Source organism: Panthera onca, chromosome A1 (assembly GCF_046562875.1).
Source record: "Panthera onca isolate mPanOnc1 chromosome A1, mPanOnc1 haplotype 2, whole genome shotgun sequence".
Lineage (NCBI taxonomy): Eukaryota > Metazoa > Chordata > Mammalia > Carnivora > Felidae > Panthera > Panthera onca.
Genome location: NC_138339.1, coordinates 75,741,716 through 75,760,286, shown reverse-complemented (window position 1 = coordinate 75,760,286; position 18,571 = coordinate 75,741,716). Strand labels below are relative to the sequence as shown.

General features: G+C 37.7%; 1 protein-coding gene across 17 annotated transcripts in view; it reads left to right on the top strand.

Annotated features, from left to right (window-relative positions):
- The window catches only part of PAM (peptidylglycine alpha-amidating monooxygenase), a 286,781-nt gene that overhangs the window by 178,374 nt on the left and 89,836 nt on the right, over positions 1 to 18,571 (top strand). For all 17 annotated transcript variants that reach the window (XM_078447685.2, XM_078447682.2, XM_078447671.2 and 14 more), the window contains 2 exons: positions 3,916 to 4,001; positions 5,400 to 5,483. In XM_078447685.2, coding sequence (XP_078303811.1) covers positions 3,916 to 4,001; positions 5,400 to 5,483 — 170 coding nt within the window. The remainder of the gene's footprint in view (positions 1 to 3,915; positions 4,002 to 5,399; positions 5,484 to 18,571) is intronic.

The following is an 18,571-nucleotide window of genomic DNA, read 5'->3' as shown; positions in this document are numbered from 1 at the left end:
TGATGAAGCCTGAAATTACAACAGCCATTGATCAAGGGTTACATTGCCGCCTAGCCTGAAGACTTTTCTTATTAATAAGAATAGTAAAAATCCTCTCTATTTTTACAGTACTCTTTGAAAAGCCAAAATACACAATACTGTCTTTATCCTGGTGGTCATCTTATGTGGAGAAAATATGATGTTATTTTTCACTTAAAAGGGAAAATGGAAATCTGAAAATGAAAAGATTGCAGGGATTTTAATTAAATGTTTTTTGCCACCCGTTTGCCATTGTATTATCTGTTCTAGAACCCATTTCTCTTGGCTTTCTTATTTTGCCTCTTTACCTAGTCCTCTCACATATGAAGTTTTAGGATTAGTTTGAATATCCCAGTGCCTTCCAGTGAGTCATTCTTTATTCAGTCTTGAGTTTAATAAATTTCTTAAAAATTATAAAACAGGACTTAAAAGAATCAAGGTTTGCTTTTGGAGCTCTACTTTTACCAGAGCTCAGAAGAAAATGAAATGTATGGAGCACCTGGGTGGCTCAGTCATTTGAGGGTCCGACTTCGGCTCAGGTGGTTTGTGAGTTCTAGCCCTGCATCTGGCTGTCTGCTGTCAGCAGGGAGCCTGTTTTGGATCCTCTGATCCTGTCTCTGCCCCTCCCCCACTCATGCTCTGTCTCTCAAAAGTAAATATTAAAAAAAGAAAGAAAGAAAATGTAAAATCATTGTCTTCTTGTGAATAAGTGAGGACAACTTATTTTATCTAGAATTTTGTTTTAGAATTGTGTACATACATTGCAGCTTAGTTCAGATATGAGAGTAGTGTAGTCATCGAAGCTTATCTTCATAGAATATAATTTTCTGCCCATACATCAATCTCATGAATTGAGACAGAAGGGAGTGTGACAGGCAGAGCTTTGAATCAGGGCTTGAATACGTGACCTTTGGAAGTTAAACTCTCTGAGCTTAATCAGCTGTAAAGCATAACCTCTTTGTATTCTTCTTGTGAAAGCTGATTTCTATAAAACACCAGGCAAGTAATAATTCAGATTTATCATTATTTAATGTTTTAGTTAAAACTTTTTAAGTAAATTAAAAAAAATTATATTTGAAAGTGTACAGTAAAATTAAGGTCAGTTCAGATTTTTTAAGTGTTCATATATGAAAAGTTAAAAACATACTTGGAAGGCAACTTCACCAAACACCTGTTGGATATTGACTCAGTGACAGGCAGGTATGCAGGTGCTGGGCGTTTATGACCTTAAATCACAAAGTATGCACAGGATATTAGTAAGCTGATACTTGATGAACACTATGGTTAACAAGTATAAGTTGGCCTGGATAGGGACCAGAGAAACTTCCTCGAGGAGAAAGCCTAGAGGGAATCTTGAAGGAGAAGGTCAGTACAGGTTTGTCAGGTAGAGATTTGGGGAAAGGGTTTTCCAGGCAAAGGGAATAGTACAGAAGAGAGACTTTACAAACTGGCAAGAACTTAGAGTGCCTGGGTGGCTCACTTGGTTAAGCAGCTGACTTCAGCTCAGGTCATGATCTCACAGCTTGTGGGTTCAAGCCCCGCGTCTGGCTCTGTGTTGACAGCTCGGAGCCTGGAGTCTGTTTCAGATTCTGTCTCTCCCTCTCTCTCCTCCCCTCCCCACTTGTGTCCTGTCTCACTCTCTCTCTCAAAAATAAATACATTTAAAAAAAAAAAGAAACTGGCAGAAACTTGGCATGAGTATAAGGGGAATTTTTTTTCTGAGATATAAAAGATCCCAGATAATGAAAAGCCTTAATATGTTGTGCTACAATGTTTGGATTTTATTTTCATGTTATTTGGGAGGAAGCATTTGAAAGATTTTGTGCCAGTGAATGACATAATCGAATATGTACGTTAGAAAAACGTACTAAAGCTGTTTTCTCTGTTATATTTCATTCCGGTTCTCTCTACTCATACACTGAATTGACTTCCATATCAGAAGAAACAATTATCTTGTTTAACCTAAGACTGTCATCACGTTGATGTTAGGCACTTTTGTATATTTATGATCTTCGTTGAAAGCTCTGTAAACTGCCACCCGAGTCTGTAAATTTTAGTAGCTCACAATAGTGAGATATAAAGTTCGTCCCATCTGACAGTCTCATTTCTTAAACTATAATAGCATGAGTCCAAGGAGGAAAATTTTGCTTTTGGGCACTGTCCCATTCCCTATGCCTTTGGTACGGTTGGCACAAGGATGTCACAGACATGTTCCAGTGCACAAGTCTCACAGGATGATAATAATCCTTCATCATAAATATATTGTTCTTGACAGTGAACACTAAGAAACCACAGGTTGATGTGTTTTACACTGCACACTAACCAGTTTCTTTCTACAGCCTGATTGAGAGAAGCAAAACATTTGTTAAATATAACCTTATGGGGACCTCCTGGTTCCCAGTCCCTCAATCATTTATCCAGATGGATAACAACTGTCTGCACTTACTGCCTTTTCTCCCACCCATTTCTGTCTATAAGCAGGGACATGTCCGTGCCTCTGAGTGTGAAAGTACATTTTACCAGTGATTTTCTTATCTGTGACCTGGGTGTTGTCCCAGTGTCTAGCCTCAGTTCCTAACCTGTTTAGAAAGCTACCACGGTCTGCCTTCATTTCTCTCCCAGCCCATGGGCACTGCCCATTTTCTACCATGTGAGCCAATGTCCTGCCCAAGAAGCTGTCTCTGTCCTTCTCATTGCTAGTCCTGAAACCTTTCAAGTCTGCCCAAACTCCTGACCCTGACCTTGCTTGGTGCCAGTTTCCCAAAACACAAATATGGAAAGGCACTTAAAAATATCACCAAATGGTGTTTTGAACAAATCCAATTCTTAGAACGGAACAAACTAAAAGATACAGTGTAATGGGAAAAAAATGTGTGGCTTGTAATCAGACAGCTTTTCGCTTATGAAATTCTATCTACCGATGTAGATTCCAATGTGCCGGTTACCATAGTGAGTGTCTTACCCACATCGCCACCACAGCCCGATCAGAGAAGTTTCCATACAGGAACCAGGCCTGGGAGGGTTTACAGACATGCCCAGTCTGTATGAGGGGGGAGGTTCAACTCCAGATACGTCTTTCTGCCTGGGCTCCTGTCACCACACAACACTGCCTCTCAATAATGAGTCTGTAGATAAAGTGAATGTTTTATTAAATAATGCATTGCCCTGGTATAGTGCTTTGAGGTTTATAAAGTGCTTTTATTTATATCTCATTTGATTTATGGAATAACTGTGAGGTAAGTATAACTAACCCTGTTTGTCCAGAGAGAAAACTGAGGCTCACTAGTTCAAGTGACTTGCGCAACATGAAACAACTTATAAATGGCACAACCAGTATTCATAAACTTAAGAAAAAAGTCACATATATATAACACCAGGAACATCTTAAGTGGGATATACTTGTACTGTTCCCTCTGCTGAGAGTAGGCACTGGGTACTACTGTTTCTTGCCGTGGCCAAAGACATATTGACAATGCTGATCCCCAAAGGGGACATGTGTATGACATTTGGCTTAGTCAACTTCCAAAGTAACAGTGTTAGCTTTGGTTTATATGCATTCTCTGTGTGATGCTTACGTTCCTACCCAATTTACACAGAATACATTCCACACAGGGACATATCACATTATAAATTGTATATCATCTTCACAGGATCGTTTCACATCGGGCAACACACAGACAAATCTCCCTTTGTGTTTACTTTTTTTACATGTAAAATTATTGTTTAGTCTTTGTTAAGATCTTAGAGCTGGTATGACTACAATCATGATACAATGACGTATTTTACTGTGTTTCCAAATGCCTTCCCCTTAACCTCTCTGCCCTCCTTGGTGGAGATTTTTTATGCATTTTGCTACTTGAATCTTCATTTATGGCTACTTTTTTTTTTCTTCTTCAGGTTTTGTGATGAAGGAACCTGTACAGATAAAGCCAATATTCTATATGCCTGGGCAAGAAATGCTCCCCCTACCAGACTCCCCAAAGGTATATCTGAGGCCTCTTGCATAGTCTTCTTCTATAAAGCCGCTTAATTTCTGACTCCAAAGTACTTTTTATTATATGTTCTTTCCACAGTTGTTGACAGTGTTCCATTTTGCAATTTCACACTAAAAAAATATCTGTATTACCTGCTTTGTATTGAAAAGGTTTCATTTAAGTAGTTGCTCTTTCTCTGCCTCTCTTTGGTATAACTTGCCCAGCACAACAGCTTGGATAGAATTAGAAAATACCCTAGAATACCTCAAGCCACCTTTGGCCTACAGCACATTGGTTCCTGACAGCAGGAGCATTTCAGAAGCCAAGAGAGCTAGGAATTAAATAAATTGCTGTTTCAGCAAACAGATTAAAAAAAAAATTGTCTTGGAACCTGGGTATTTAATGTAATACCAAACCTCAGCTGGCTTTCTATCTTCACTCTAAATTGCTCATCACTACCAATGTGTGAATGAATTATCAGGCTCTCTTCTATTACCTTGATGTTTCTTAATGTCAAAGGGAATGTGCAGTTCTGTAACAGAATATGTCTGCCATGGTTCAGGGATGGTGTCTTATACACCTGTTTCTCTCTTGCCTCCCTAACTTTGCCAGCTCTAACTGATACCTCTTTTGATTTGCTTCAAATGAGCTTCTGAATCCTCTCCATAGTTTACCAGGCAGCTGCTACCAAACACATTTGCAAACTAATGGGGGCTGGGGGAAGGCTGTTATAGATTTGTTGACATTTTAAAGATCCATTGGTTGAGCAGATAAAAAAAAATTTTTTTCTCCACCTGTAAATATTTTCTCTGTAGATGTTTAAAAAGCTTCCTAGGAAACTCTATTAATAGTAAGACCATTAGGAACCCTTCAGATTCCAAGCACTTATTGACACACTGGACTTTGTAATCTAATTGATAACTGATTTCCTCAATGACCTTTCCACAGATACCTGTTTTCATATGGGAATAAAAGCATTTCCCCTGAGATATTTTTAAGAAGTCTGTTTTCTATATTCAGTCAGAAACTAAAAATGAATGTGAATATATTCAAAACAAAATGAAAGTGGGTTTATGTATGTCTGTTATGTACTCAATAATGGCAGAATTTTGTTTCATTCTATTTCTTTCAAAATGAGTAAATTCTTCTCTTAAAGTGTATGTATTTACTCTGGTTCTGAAATGGGAAGTATGGATAGAAACCTATCAGAGCCTGTAGAAGGAATGATAGATTATATTAGAAATTTTCAGTGAATGCCTGGTTCATTTCCTTTTTCATATAACATAATTTCATATGTTATATGCTATTTTATTTCCCTTTGGATTTCATAGATAAGCAACCTGAGATTAGTTCCATTTTAGACTTTCATTTCTAAAATATTAATTTGTCATCTTTATAAATCTTTAGGAGTTGGATTCAGAGTCGGAGGAGAGACTGGAAGTAAATACTTTGTACTACAAGTACACTATGGGGATATTAGTGCTTTTAGAGGTAAGTTTTTAAATTTTGGAACTAAGCACAACTTTCAATACTATAAGTATATAAAATACATACAAAAACTTAAAATGTATGTACAAACTATTGACCACACTCTCTGCTCACTGGGAAAAAACGGCTTTTGTTTCCTTTGATTTGAGACGATTGAAGCAATGACTTTTATTTTGGAAATGATGCCATCGTATACATTCTACTATTCTGCTATGCTTCTTTCTCTTATGCTGACTTCATGGTTCCTTTGCTTTCCAATGTATTGTCTTATCTGTCCTCTCCTTGCAAGCAGTATCGTCAGAAGAATAGGGACTAGCAATTTATTTCCATTGCTAGAGGCAAGCCACTGAGTGAGTCACCATACTTTGCAGTACCAGGGAGGTTCTCAGACTCTAGGGCTCAGGTCAGTGCTTTCTCTGTAATCTACACTTGCCACTTCATGAACTCATCCATCATCCACTGCAGTAATGCACAGACCCCACCCACTCTTCTGACACTGCTGAACACCCCCCTAGACACTCATTGGTCTGCCCATGATTACGATGCACTTCATTTTTTTAATTGAAGTATAATTGACATACAATATCCGATTAGTTTCAGGTGTTCATCACAGTGTTTCAATATTTTTATACATTAGGAAACGATCCCCATGATAAGTCTACTTACCATCTGTCACCATACAAAGTCATTACAGTATTATTGACTATATTCCCTATGCTGTACATTAATCCCCATGACTTTATAACTGGAAGTTTGTACTATGTACTTCATTTAAACCCTCCTTTTCTTATTATAGAATCATTAACATGAGGAAGGGGCCCTGTTCCCAAGGCAACAGAGACTGGTACTTGTTATTCCTTCTGCTACATTTAGTCAAACTCCAACTGCCTTCCAGGTTCACACTTCAGTGTTCACGGGAGTGTAAATATTAAGCAGTCTTCTCCTTGGCTTATCAGCTTTTCCACTATGTCTTGCTGACTTACACATACTGCCCCAAGTTTTCTAATTTAACGTTATATTTCTGCTAACTAACCTGATACATTTTCCTCTCCAGACACATTAGCTTTCTATCCAGTAACTAAGTCTTGAAGTACATGTCCATCTCTGCCTATGAATTATCCTCTGGGGCCTTTGCTGAGAGTGCCTCGTGTGGTGATAGTTTCCATAGATTCCCAGTATTCAGGATGGGGACAGTAAATGTGGTCTTCCTCTGGGAACAAATGTTAGAAAAATTGTATATAATTTTTCAATTAGAACTAACATTGCAGTCAGACATATTATCAATTAAACAACCTCCTGTGGACCAGCCCATGAACCTGCCTTCCAAATGAAACTTGTTTTTCTATTAAAAATATACTTTGAGGTGTAGTATGCAAATAGCTTTCCGTTTTTGGAACAGAACCTAAAACCTTAAGTTGTTAACTGTAGTGTTGATAGAGGATTCTGTTGAAAACAATGAAATAAATGTGTTTGAGCAACAACGACAGAACTTATCCCTTCTAAAAATTGACTGTGTGGGTGTGAGTGGAACAGGCAGATGCCACCACTGCTGACTTTCAAAGCACTGACCTGACAATAATTTTCCCAAGAAGGCAAGGAAGGCTTTCCCTGTTCCCACAACTAAGGTATCCGGTCATACCTACACACGCTCCCCCACTCCGACTCTCGGTCCCTCTATAGAGCCCTGGACTTCACTTTTCAATCTAATTCCTCTTAGCTTTATAGTACATGCTAACAGATACCACAATGATACCCTAGGCAAGATGGATGATATAGACTAGTTTTTAAGCTATATTACTGTCATAATATATATTAAGTTCTTACTGGTGAGGAATTAATTTTGTTTTATAATTTATATTTAATCTAGGGATAATTTAAGTTTTGATATTTAGGGGTGCCTGGGCGTCCTAGTTGGTTAAGCATCTGACTTTGGCTCAGGTCTTGATCTCACGGTTCGGTTTGCGGGTTTGAGCCCCACATCACTCTCTGTGCTGACAGCTCGGAGCCTGGAGCCTGCTTTAGATTCCGTGTCTCCCCCTCTCTCTGCCTCTCCCCTGCTTTAACTTTGCCTTTCTCTCAAAAATAAATAAACATTAAATAATAAAAGTTCCAATATTTAATATGTAAATATATAGTTATTCTTTACTATAAGAGACTGATCAGAAATTTTTATACTAATTTTTCATTTTCCACCTTTTTGAGAACAATTTTCCTAAAAGAAGGTACAGATGAGGTATGAGTTAGAAGCATTACTGGTGCTATAATTCATAGGCCTTATTGTAATATAATAAAAATATAAACAACAAATTTCACCATGTAATTTTTTCAGTAGCCTTAGATACAGTTTTGTGCCTTAAGCTATACACGGGTACATGGCTCAGAATAGTAAATAAACACACGGGAAAATATCAAATCTCACTAAAACTAGAGAACATTTTATATTTATTAAATTGGGGGTGTGTGGAGATTAAATTATAAAACCCAGGACTGCCAGGGTTTGGACTAATCTGGTGGTACAGTTTGGGGAGCTTTTTGAATTAGTGCACTGTTTTGGAAAGCAACATTATCATCTTAGATACATTTTATATAGAACAGTAAAATCTTGCTCAAGGCTCTTATCCTAAAAAGAGTTGTTGTTTTTAAATGAGCTACCTACCCATGGTTGTTTCTGCTCCATTAACTATTAATATGAAAAACTGGAAAGTTAACAAATGTCCCTAATAATAGGGGACTAGTTAAATAAATGGTATAATAACAAAAATAATAAATCATAAAAATGTATAGAGACCACATAAAACCATAAGTAGGCTTGCATGTTTCCAAGTATTATAAGGAACAAGGAAAAAAAAAGAAAATAGTCAATAAGCATGAAAGACAGGTTTGTGTGATTATTTTTTTTTCTTGAAAGTGTTATAACATTATCTTGAAGTTTTTAAAATTCCACAAGTAGAAGTAATATGTTAAGTCTGTTAATACCTACCAGTTAGCGTGCTGTATTCTCAATCATACCCTTCTGACAAAAAGCATCAGTATAAATCTCCTCTATATGCCTGATTTCCTATAAGGAGTGATTTATACTATATAAAAATTCTATGTTCTGATGACACACTTATATCTAGATATACCTAGAAGTAGAAAATAATTATATCATCTTATCTTCTAGTGATGAAAAATCACATATGTGCACATACACATACACACATATATCGTCGTATTGGTGTTGGTCAGGATTTGAACCTAATGATGTTGAAACTGTTGATGATATTTTTGAGTATAGAAATTATCCATCAAAAGCAGACTAACACTACAAGGAAGTTACTGCACCCCTGAAAAATAGGAAAATGTTCAGCTTAAGGGTGTGAGTATTCATCCTTACAGGGAATGTTTTAGACGTCTGAGAAGCCTAGGACTTTTTTTTTCTTTCTTTCTTTTTTTTTTTAATTTAAATTCAAGTTCGTTAACGTATTGTGTAGCCTTGGCTTCAGGAGTAGAAAGAACCCAGTGATGCATCTCTTACATACGACACCCAGTGCTCATTCCAAAAAGTGCCCTCCTTAATGTCCGCCCATTTAACCCATACCCCCACCCAGCGTTCCTCCAGTAGCCCTCCATTTGTTCTCTGTATTTAAGGGTCTCTAGAACTTTTCTTTAATAGAAACACCAATAGTGAAGGTAAAATATTTTAAAATTTATTGGAATGTTTTAAAGTATCAGAAGCCAGATGGGTGTGTCTTACACTGTGGTCTCTATTAGTGGGAAAAATTGAGTGTGATTTTAGAGTGAGTTCTGTGGAATTACATGAAATATTTGTTTGGGTTTGGGTTCTTGTTTGTTTTGGAAATTGCACAGAATGTGAAGCTGTTAAAAGCATCATTTAAAAACAGCTATCTTTATTAAATGCCACGTCAATCACAGTGTCAGACCCATGCTGGTGCTGGTATCCTAACCTTCCTGCCCAGAGGAGTTTAGTATATGCCAGCAGGAGGGACAAGCACAAAACTGCATTTACAGACAATTCTAGAAATGTATATCAAGTACTGAGGCTGTGGAGGGGCAGAGCACGCAGGTTTGCTGGGAAAGCAGGAGACAGAGAGAGGAAAAGGCTTCTTAGAAGGTGGAAACAGAGCAAGGATTTGCGTGGTGGTCAGGAGCCCCCAGGTAGGCAGGGGCAGGGGGAAGACATGTTCCAAACAAAGGTGAAAGCATGTGTATAGACACAGGGAAGTGAAAAGCCCATCCATGAGGAGATTTCTGTAATTTGGTGCTCCTGGAGTGTGAAATGTAAAGACAGAAGTGGCAAGAAATGAGAACATTGGTGAAAGGTGAGGGCCAGACCATACAGAGCCTTGTCAGGACTTTATTCTCACAAACACTCAGAGTGCTTGTCAGCCAGACAGTAACCTAGGCTTCAGTCCTAGGCTTGACTGTGGAAAAGCCACTAGCCTTATGAAGAAAGCATTGAGGCTTTAGGAGGCCCAGGTAACCCAGAACTGAGGCTCTGGAAAGCCAGAATGAGTTGTTTTTAAAATATAGACTCACTAATTTTTATAAATTAATATTCCATGGAAAACATAATGTAATATAATTAGAGATGAATGTCCCAGGGAGCCTGGCTGATTCGGTCGGGAGAGCATGAAATTCTTGATGTTGGGGTTGTGAGTTCGAGCCCCATGATGAATGTGGAGATTACTTAAAAATTAAAAAACAACAACAACAAAAAGAAACGAATATCCCGCATAAGCAATAGCATTCAGGGGTTAGGTGTTTAGACTCTAAGACCAGATGGCCTGGCAATGGCACTTGCTTGTTTTGTTACCCTCACAAACTTTCTAAGCCTCTCTGCCCCCTCATCTATAAAATGGGATCATAATAGTTTATAGAAAGGTACCTGGTAAGTGCTCAATAAATATTAGCTAGTATCGTTATAGTCCCTATAAAAGGCTTCAAAGTGACAATAAATTGCCCTAAATGCAACCTTTTGTCGTAGTTGCCTATAATATAAAGGGTGTGTTGGTTACTTTTCAGGGGTGTTATAATGTCTTGTTGTATTTAGACACAGAACTAAGCTACTAGAAGTTTCCTGGTTATGCTGTTTCCTGTTCTCCACAGCATTTGTTGTTATTCATAGTTCATTTATAAGAAGATAAACTACAAGACAGTCCCTGCCCTCAAGGGAATTAGAATAATAGGAAATAGAGATTCCTTCTCTTTTTTCTTTCTTGACAAGTTTTTTTCAGTAATGTCTTGTTCCAAGAAGAAAATTATCCTGAGATTGCTGTAGAAATTTGGCACATTTCTTCTGGATGCTTTGGCCTAGGGGAATCTTAAGAAACTGGTCTCTCCAGAGTTATCGGCATTAGCTTGCTAGTTTCCAGCAGTAACTCATTTCTCAAATTGGAAAACTTGCTCACTCACTAACTGAAGTTGGAACGGATATCCTTAAAATGGAGATAAGAACCTCTGCCCGAGTGCAGAAGTTCTGACTATCTTTGTGTGGCAGAATTTCCAAACTGTCTTGCTTTCCAACTACTTACTGTCCCTTCAGCTCTTGTTGCTGATAGGAAAACTATCAAGGATAGAGAGCCCTTCCCACAGCCTCCCCCCAAACACACATACATATCTAGGGCTTGCTTTTACCCCTTCATCACAGCTCTCAAAATCCACATACATTTTAGCATGTTCCTTGGAATATAGCTAAAAGATTCATTTTCCTTTAGAGGGGTGTTTAATACGTACCTGTTTTCAACTCTCTTTTCTGTGAGCTCTCAGAAATTTAGTCTCCAAATTTCTGGGGTTATAAGTAAAATCAGATCGTAAAATTCCAGTTAGAATCCTTAAAGAAGAAATCATTTTTAATAGCCAAGTTTTTTAGAAAGCCAAGGTTTTAGCTCTGTAAGTATTATAATTATAAAATATTTTAGACCGAAATCTTTCCCAAATATATTACATGTCTTTTCAAATTAAAATAGGTGGTAGATGTTAAATGTCTATAGTTGTGTCCAACACAGCTGTTCGTTTCCTTCCCTATCCCCATCCCTCTTTTCTTTGTAATTTTGGGATATCGTTCTAAACGTCAACGACTGCACAATGATTTCCCTCAAAATTGAATATATGGAGTTTTTCTGTGTTATTGGGCTTGTTGCCTCCTTCTATCTGCTTTTCTATATTTTCTGTGTGTTCCTCTTTGTCAAGCTACCACTTCAACTCATTTTAATTCCCACAGAGCACTGCGTGGAAGTAAAGATGAGTAGGCTCAAAAATCTGCCTTCATGTAGGTCACCATCCAATGGCAAAAAATAAAACAATAGCTATAATCACATGAGTCAGTACACAGTCCTCGCAGGTGGTGAGAGAGGGGATTGATAAGCAGGTAAGACCATACCCAGTTTAGAAAGAGATTGATATTTTTAAAGAGTTTTTTAAATGTTCATTTATTTTGAGGGGAGGGGGGAGGGGCAGAGAGCGAGGGAGACACAGAATCCAAAGCAGGCTCCAGGCTCTGAGCTGTCAGCACAGAACCCGACGCGGGGCTTGAACTCAAATTGTGAGATCATGACCTGAGCCAAAGTCAGACGCTTAACCGACTGAGCCACCCAGGTACCCCAGAGATTGATTTCTTATAGACATTGTGCTCCCTTGTTCTAAATTGATGCATTAGATATGAAATCCAGGTGACTAAGTTTCATATAATTGTTTCCAAATTTAGAATAAACAGACTCAGATTTAAAGCGTTTAAAAGGAACTTTCTGAACAAAATCATGAGAACACTAGTGCCTGAACTTGGTGACCTTCGGATTTGATTTCTACTTGGCTTCTTTGTCTTATTCCATCCTATGATCCGTTAGGTGTGGCTTCTGAGCAGTTTAGTTCAGGGGAGGTGGGTATTCTTGGACATAGGATGTGAGTTCACGCATTCACACGTCACACTCATCCACATGCACACCCTGGGGGTCCCCGTCTCACCACCACTGCAGGAACAGTAGAACGAGCATGAAGGAGTCAATGGCAGGCAGAAGGGAAAAGAGAGGGCTCTTGAGGAATTCTAATTCCACTGTGACTTATGCTGCATCTCTGCCTCTTACAAGACTACTGCCAGGAAGCTATCGGAAAAAGCTTTGAAATTGTGAGCACAGGAAAAATCCCTTGCTAATGCATTTTTGAACAAGATGGAGTATAGATCAGTGGCAGGGCAGCGACACTTAAAATTATTTCATTCCAGTATAAAGCAGACTACTCTGACTTCAGTGGAAGCGTGAGAATGCTCTTGACTCCCTGGTACCTGGGTCCTGGATAACAGCAGGGAAGGTCACACCCCACCGCTTCCTCTGTTGTCTTCTCTAAATCTCTCTCAGAGGCTTCCTCCTGCGCTCTCTCCAGGAAGATACACCCATGCTTGACTTTACTTCTCTACAAAGTGAGGGATACTATAGGTGGGGTGTTTAAAGCCAAGTATTTTCCATTGGTTTGGATTACTTTCTATAGTTAATTAACCTCCTTTGAAATTGCAAATGTGGAGACTGTTGTTCATGCTTCTCCTCACCCCCAGCCCCTCCCCACCCCCCAGATGCCTGAAAGCCATGGGCCTTTACACTGACAGAGAAACCTAGATGGCACCTTTCTAGTCCTCAGCCTGGCCTTCCCTGAATAGGACCGTTAGTGCACGTAGTCCAGAAAGCCTAATCCCCTTCCAGAATATAGGAGGTTCGTTCTCACCATGGTCTTTTATTCCAGAGTACACATAATGTGCCCAAGTTCTCAACACCAGCAACAGCACCCCTGCTTAAGCAAGTGTACCTTCAGCAGATACAGAAATGTGGCTCCGGAAGGCTGCACTTTGCCCTTTTCTCTTTCAAGGCTGTGATACCCATGCCATTCAGCAAGTCTCCTTTCTTCCCTCCCCAGCTCCTACTTTTTTTAAAGTTTATTTATTTGTTTATGGAGAGTAAGAGAGCCCATGCACATGCACATATGTGCACCCTCGCAAGGAGAGGGCAGAAAGCAAGGGAGAGACAGAATCCAAGCAGGCTCCGTGCTGTCAGTGCAGAGCCTGATTCCGGGCTCGATTTCACAAACTGTGAGATCATGAACTAAGCTGAGATCAAGAGTCAGATGTTTAACTGACTGAGCTACCCAGGCACCCCCCAACTTCCACTTTTTATTTCTCTTTTATTACTTGATAAAAGTACAAACTTTTACTCAGGTGCTTTGGGCCACATGTGGTTTGGAAGTAAGGATTGTAAACCTGATAGAAAGGTGCTTAAGCTCATAATCCATGTATTACATTATGTCACCTTTGGGAGGCTGAGGCACCATCTCTCATCAAATATGCTGACATTCCTATAGCAAAATATTCAAATAGTCACATTACAAGGGATAAATAAAGATATAAATAGCATCGCATCCATTCAGCCCAGATTTTGCTGCCAAACATTATTAAAAAACTCTTTAGGCTTCCAGAGCTTTTTAGATTTCAGAATTGCAAAAAGTTCTATTAGAAGAAAGAAACCTATTCCCTAATACTTGAGTTATCAGTTGCAATACTAACAAGATTGGAGGACTCTGGATATATTTGAATATTTTCCCATTAAAATAATCTCTCCCAAACTTTATTTTTAATCTTTTGGAAAATACAGAAAAATATTAAAAAAGAAAAGTAAAAACTCCTTCACAATGCCTTACTATTCAAAAAACCTGTGATATGAGGTGAGGGTTGTACATCTCTATGAATATACTAAAAACTGTTGAATGATACACTTTAAAGGGGTGAATTGTGTGGCATATGAATTATATCTCAATAAAGCTATCAAAGAAAAGGTATATAGATGGCAAAGAAAAAAAAATCTATAATACCCTCTTCACTTGTACCTCCCTTTCTCACTGGACACCCAGCTTCAGGTAAGTATCATTTAGATCTGCCTACTTTTCATATGCTTATCCTAACTAACATTTGTATACACACAAAAACCACAGATATGTATATATGCACTTTTTCTCTTTTGGACAAAAATCAGACCACTTTTCACAGTTCTGCATCTGCTGTTGTTTTTAATTTAACAATGTACCCTGGGCATATTTCTGAAGCAGCCCATGTAAAACTCTTCCATTATTTATAATGGCTGCCTAGTATTCTGTTGTGCAGATATACTATAATTTATACATCCTTCTCTCTATTAAAGACATTTAAGTTCTGAGTTGTTTGCTATCACAAGCAATGCTGCAGTGAACTTTAATGTAAGCAGTGTTTTAGGTAACGATGTATTGTTTCTGCAGGGTAGATTTCTAGAAATGGGATTTTGGGGTCGTGGAGTGTTTAAACCTTAACAGATTCCACCAAATTGCCTGACAAAACAGTTTTTCCAATTTACAATCCAAGTGAATGAGTGAGCCCCATATCCTTCCCTCCCCTAGATGTTTTCACACTTGAAAAATTTTGCCCATTGTTTACTTAAACAAAGGAACTCCTCTTACTGTTTCATTAAAAGGATTGGAATTAGCTGGAAGGTCTTAATAGAATTACCTCTAAAGTACATAGTCTAGTTCAGGATTTCTCAAAATCTGATCTGAGTACCACCTGCGCCAGAATCTCCTTGGGGTGCTTTTTAAAATGAAAATTCTTGTTCCATCCGGACCTACTGAATCAGATGCATAAAAGGTAGAGGTGAGGCACAGGTGTATTGGAGCTGCCTCATAATGACTCCAAGACCCAATTGTTAATTTTCACATGTTTTTTGAGCTGTTTGCTAATTATAACCATCATTAAAAATGAAGGCAATAGATACTCAAAAATCATCATCTCCTAATTATTTCACCGCATTTTACTATTACTGCTCTTGGGGATATTTAAGTTATTATTTCTATTGTATCTGTATGGTGGAAATAAAATAAAGTGGCGTGTTAACTGCTCATCTCTTCCCAACCTGGTGTTCACTGACGTCACATTGATAACTTGAAATCAACCATTACATTATGGTAATTGACAAATGCTGTAGATCTGTGCTTGAGAAATTATTTTGTTGGATCATATTTTTAAAAAATGATGGAAAAGATGTCAGTAATGCAGATTATTGTGAATAGTCAAAAAATTTGAGGAAATATTCCTCCAGTATTCAAAAACTATTAGCTAGTACAGGAAAGATTTTGCTCACATCATTGACAAGCAAATGCAGTTCTTACATATATCTTTGTTGTTTCACTAACCAAGAATATCAACAAACATTCTTTTCTGAATTACTCCTCAGTTACAACTATATATCGGCTATGGAAAAGTTCAGCAAAAATTAAGGAAATAATTCTGTGAAATTCAACTGGTGATATGGAATTTACAATAAAGAATATTATATATTTTATTATTATTTATGAATTATGTGTTGCATATCTTTTATATTAACAAAAACTATAATATATTTATGTGTACACACAAGCATATTTTTCCCGAGAGACAACAATATGTTACCCGCACACCAGGGAGCCCAGAATTTTGAAATTTTAATGAGCTACCCAGTTGATTTTGAGGCAAACTAAAATTTAAAAACTGAGGCTCAGATTTTTCTAGTAAGAATTGAGTTCCTTCTACATTTTTCCCCCCATGCTACAGGTGTGTCAGGGCATTCCCTGGGGACTTGGGACATGAGCAGAATAATTTGCATTTACCAAAATAAGTATAATTAAATCTCAATTCTCTTAAGAAAGGGGAAGCTTTGAAAGAGGAAAATGCATTTAATTACTGCCTGGTTATTCTAGCACTTTCTTGATTTCACTTAGAAATTTAAAAGAGAGTTTGTTTTTATTCTTAATGTTTTCACAAAATTTGGTGTAAATCAAAAAAAGTGGTGTAAGTAGAAGCCACTTAGAGTGAACAGATGACTGCCTTGGACATGTCCCTCCCTATATATAGGTGTGAAAATGTTTCTTATTTACATTTAATCTAGATGAACCTTTTTGAAGGGCAGCAAAAATAAGTTCTATCCTCCCCCCAGTTTTTACACTTTTACTTTTTTTCATGTTTATTTTTATTTATTTTGAGAGAACAGGCAGGGGAGGAGCAGAGAGACAGAGAGAGAGAGAGAGAGAGAGAGAGAGAGAGAGAGAGTCTCAAGCAGGCTCCATGCTGTCAGTGCAGAGCCTGATTCAGGGCTCAATCCCACGAATCATGAGACCATGACCTGAGCTGAATCAAGAGTCAGATGCTTAACTGACTGAGCCACCCAGGCATCCCTTACATTTTTATTTTTAAGTGGAGCTTATGGAGTGACAAGGACTAGAAAGTAAGAGAAAAGCAGAGACCATGAGACCAATTCTGAAAGAGAAATGACTGGCAAGCACTTGGTAACATTCCACCTGCACAAAATTTCCATAGCTTCTTAGGCCTTTTCAGATAAGAGATGGAAATGTGGTTAAGAATTGTTAAAAATAAAACCATAACTTTTCTTTTCTTCTGTCGTAAAAAAGGAGTGAAAACCATAGACCTTTATGAGTTGTGTACTAACTTGTTTTTAAAGCACTGGTTTTTAACACCAGAGACTGAGTGTTCAGGGTGACACAGCATGAACAATGTCCCTCAAGGGATCATCTAGCCCAACCCCTCCATTTTACAGAAAGGGGATCGATGCTGAAAAAGGTTAAGTGATTTGCCTAAGGTGATATAGCTACTAGTCCAATGCTATTAAAAACCAAAGCAATTTAATTTGTGTTGGATTTCTAGTTTGTCTATGAGCCAAAGTTCATGTCTTGACTGTATAAAACAAATAATGGAGTCAGTGTTTCTAAGAGTCCTTTGAACTGCTAGGAACCAGGGGGAATGAGCTCTTTGAATGAATATGGAGTCGTTTACCTCATCTCATTTCTGCCTTTCATCCTGACGTATGAAGTAATCCACTTCCCTTATCCAGCAGGGATATTTCTAAATCAGGTTGCTTGATAGTACCACTGATTTCAGAAGAACTGTAATCGGATGTTCTTCATGTTCTTGTCTACCCTTCATTATACACAAGCAGCTTGATATGAGTCATGGGAATGATTTTAGGACTATTCAGTATCTCTCAAACGATCCAAAAGAAGCCTATTCTGCAATATTTTTTTTTGCTCTTGCCAATCTCTTCACATAAATGTGAGCTTTCTGATTCCCTAGCTTTTTCACTTTGTTAATCATCTTCAGTATGGAAGACTAATGATCCTTATTCATCTCATTCATTCCATGGGACACCTGTTTATTTTAATACCTAAATATGGTCATTAAGAATCAGAAATTGCATTTTCATTCATTTGGTTGTAAGAAGACATATTAAACACTGCAGTATTATTTCTTTGTTAAAGAATATATTCAGAACATTTTTATCCCTTAAAATGTGTTTTTTAAAGCAATTTAACATTGAACAATGTAATATTTAGCTTAAGTGTGTCTTTTTTTAGGAAGAAAAGTTCCCCTAATACCATTTACTTTTTCATATTTTGAATTTATTTTCTAGTTGTTTTTGAAGCAAAGCTTATATTTTACCTTCATTTACCTCTTTGCAACTCATGCCTTTATAATCACTCGTACTTATTAACTCCTCTCTTGAAGTTGGTCAGGGCTACATAGTCCCAACTAATTAATTCTGTTTAAATTAATAGCAGATAACATTTCATTTTTTAACCAAAAGAAATTAAGAGGAGAAATAAAGTTACTTGCCCATTGGCTCACATAAAAATAGGGAGATGCAATTATGTTTCAGTGAAATCTAGTTCAGGGCACTGACACTCTCCAGGGCATCATCCTTGGATGTTACCCATTTTGCACATACTCCAGCTAGTTTCCTACCCTTCACCCTGTCTCTCATTGCTCCCCATCATTGCCTTAGCATGTTTATGTTTGTTTCCTATGTTCTAGGAATTCTGGCAAAAGAGGAATTTTTAGAGAGATATGCTAGGATTTGCACATTCCATTTCCCATTTACTATTAATACCCTTTTATGGTAGTTGACTGTCTTACTTGTAAAATGGAAAAGATACCTTCAATAAATATTTGACAAATAAAGCATTTGATGAAAATGATCCAATTATAATATTTAGTGATACTTACAAAATATTGTTAGAAAAATAGAATCCACCCTTCC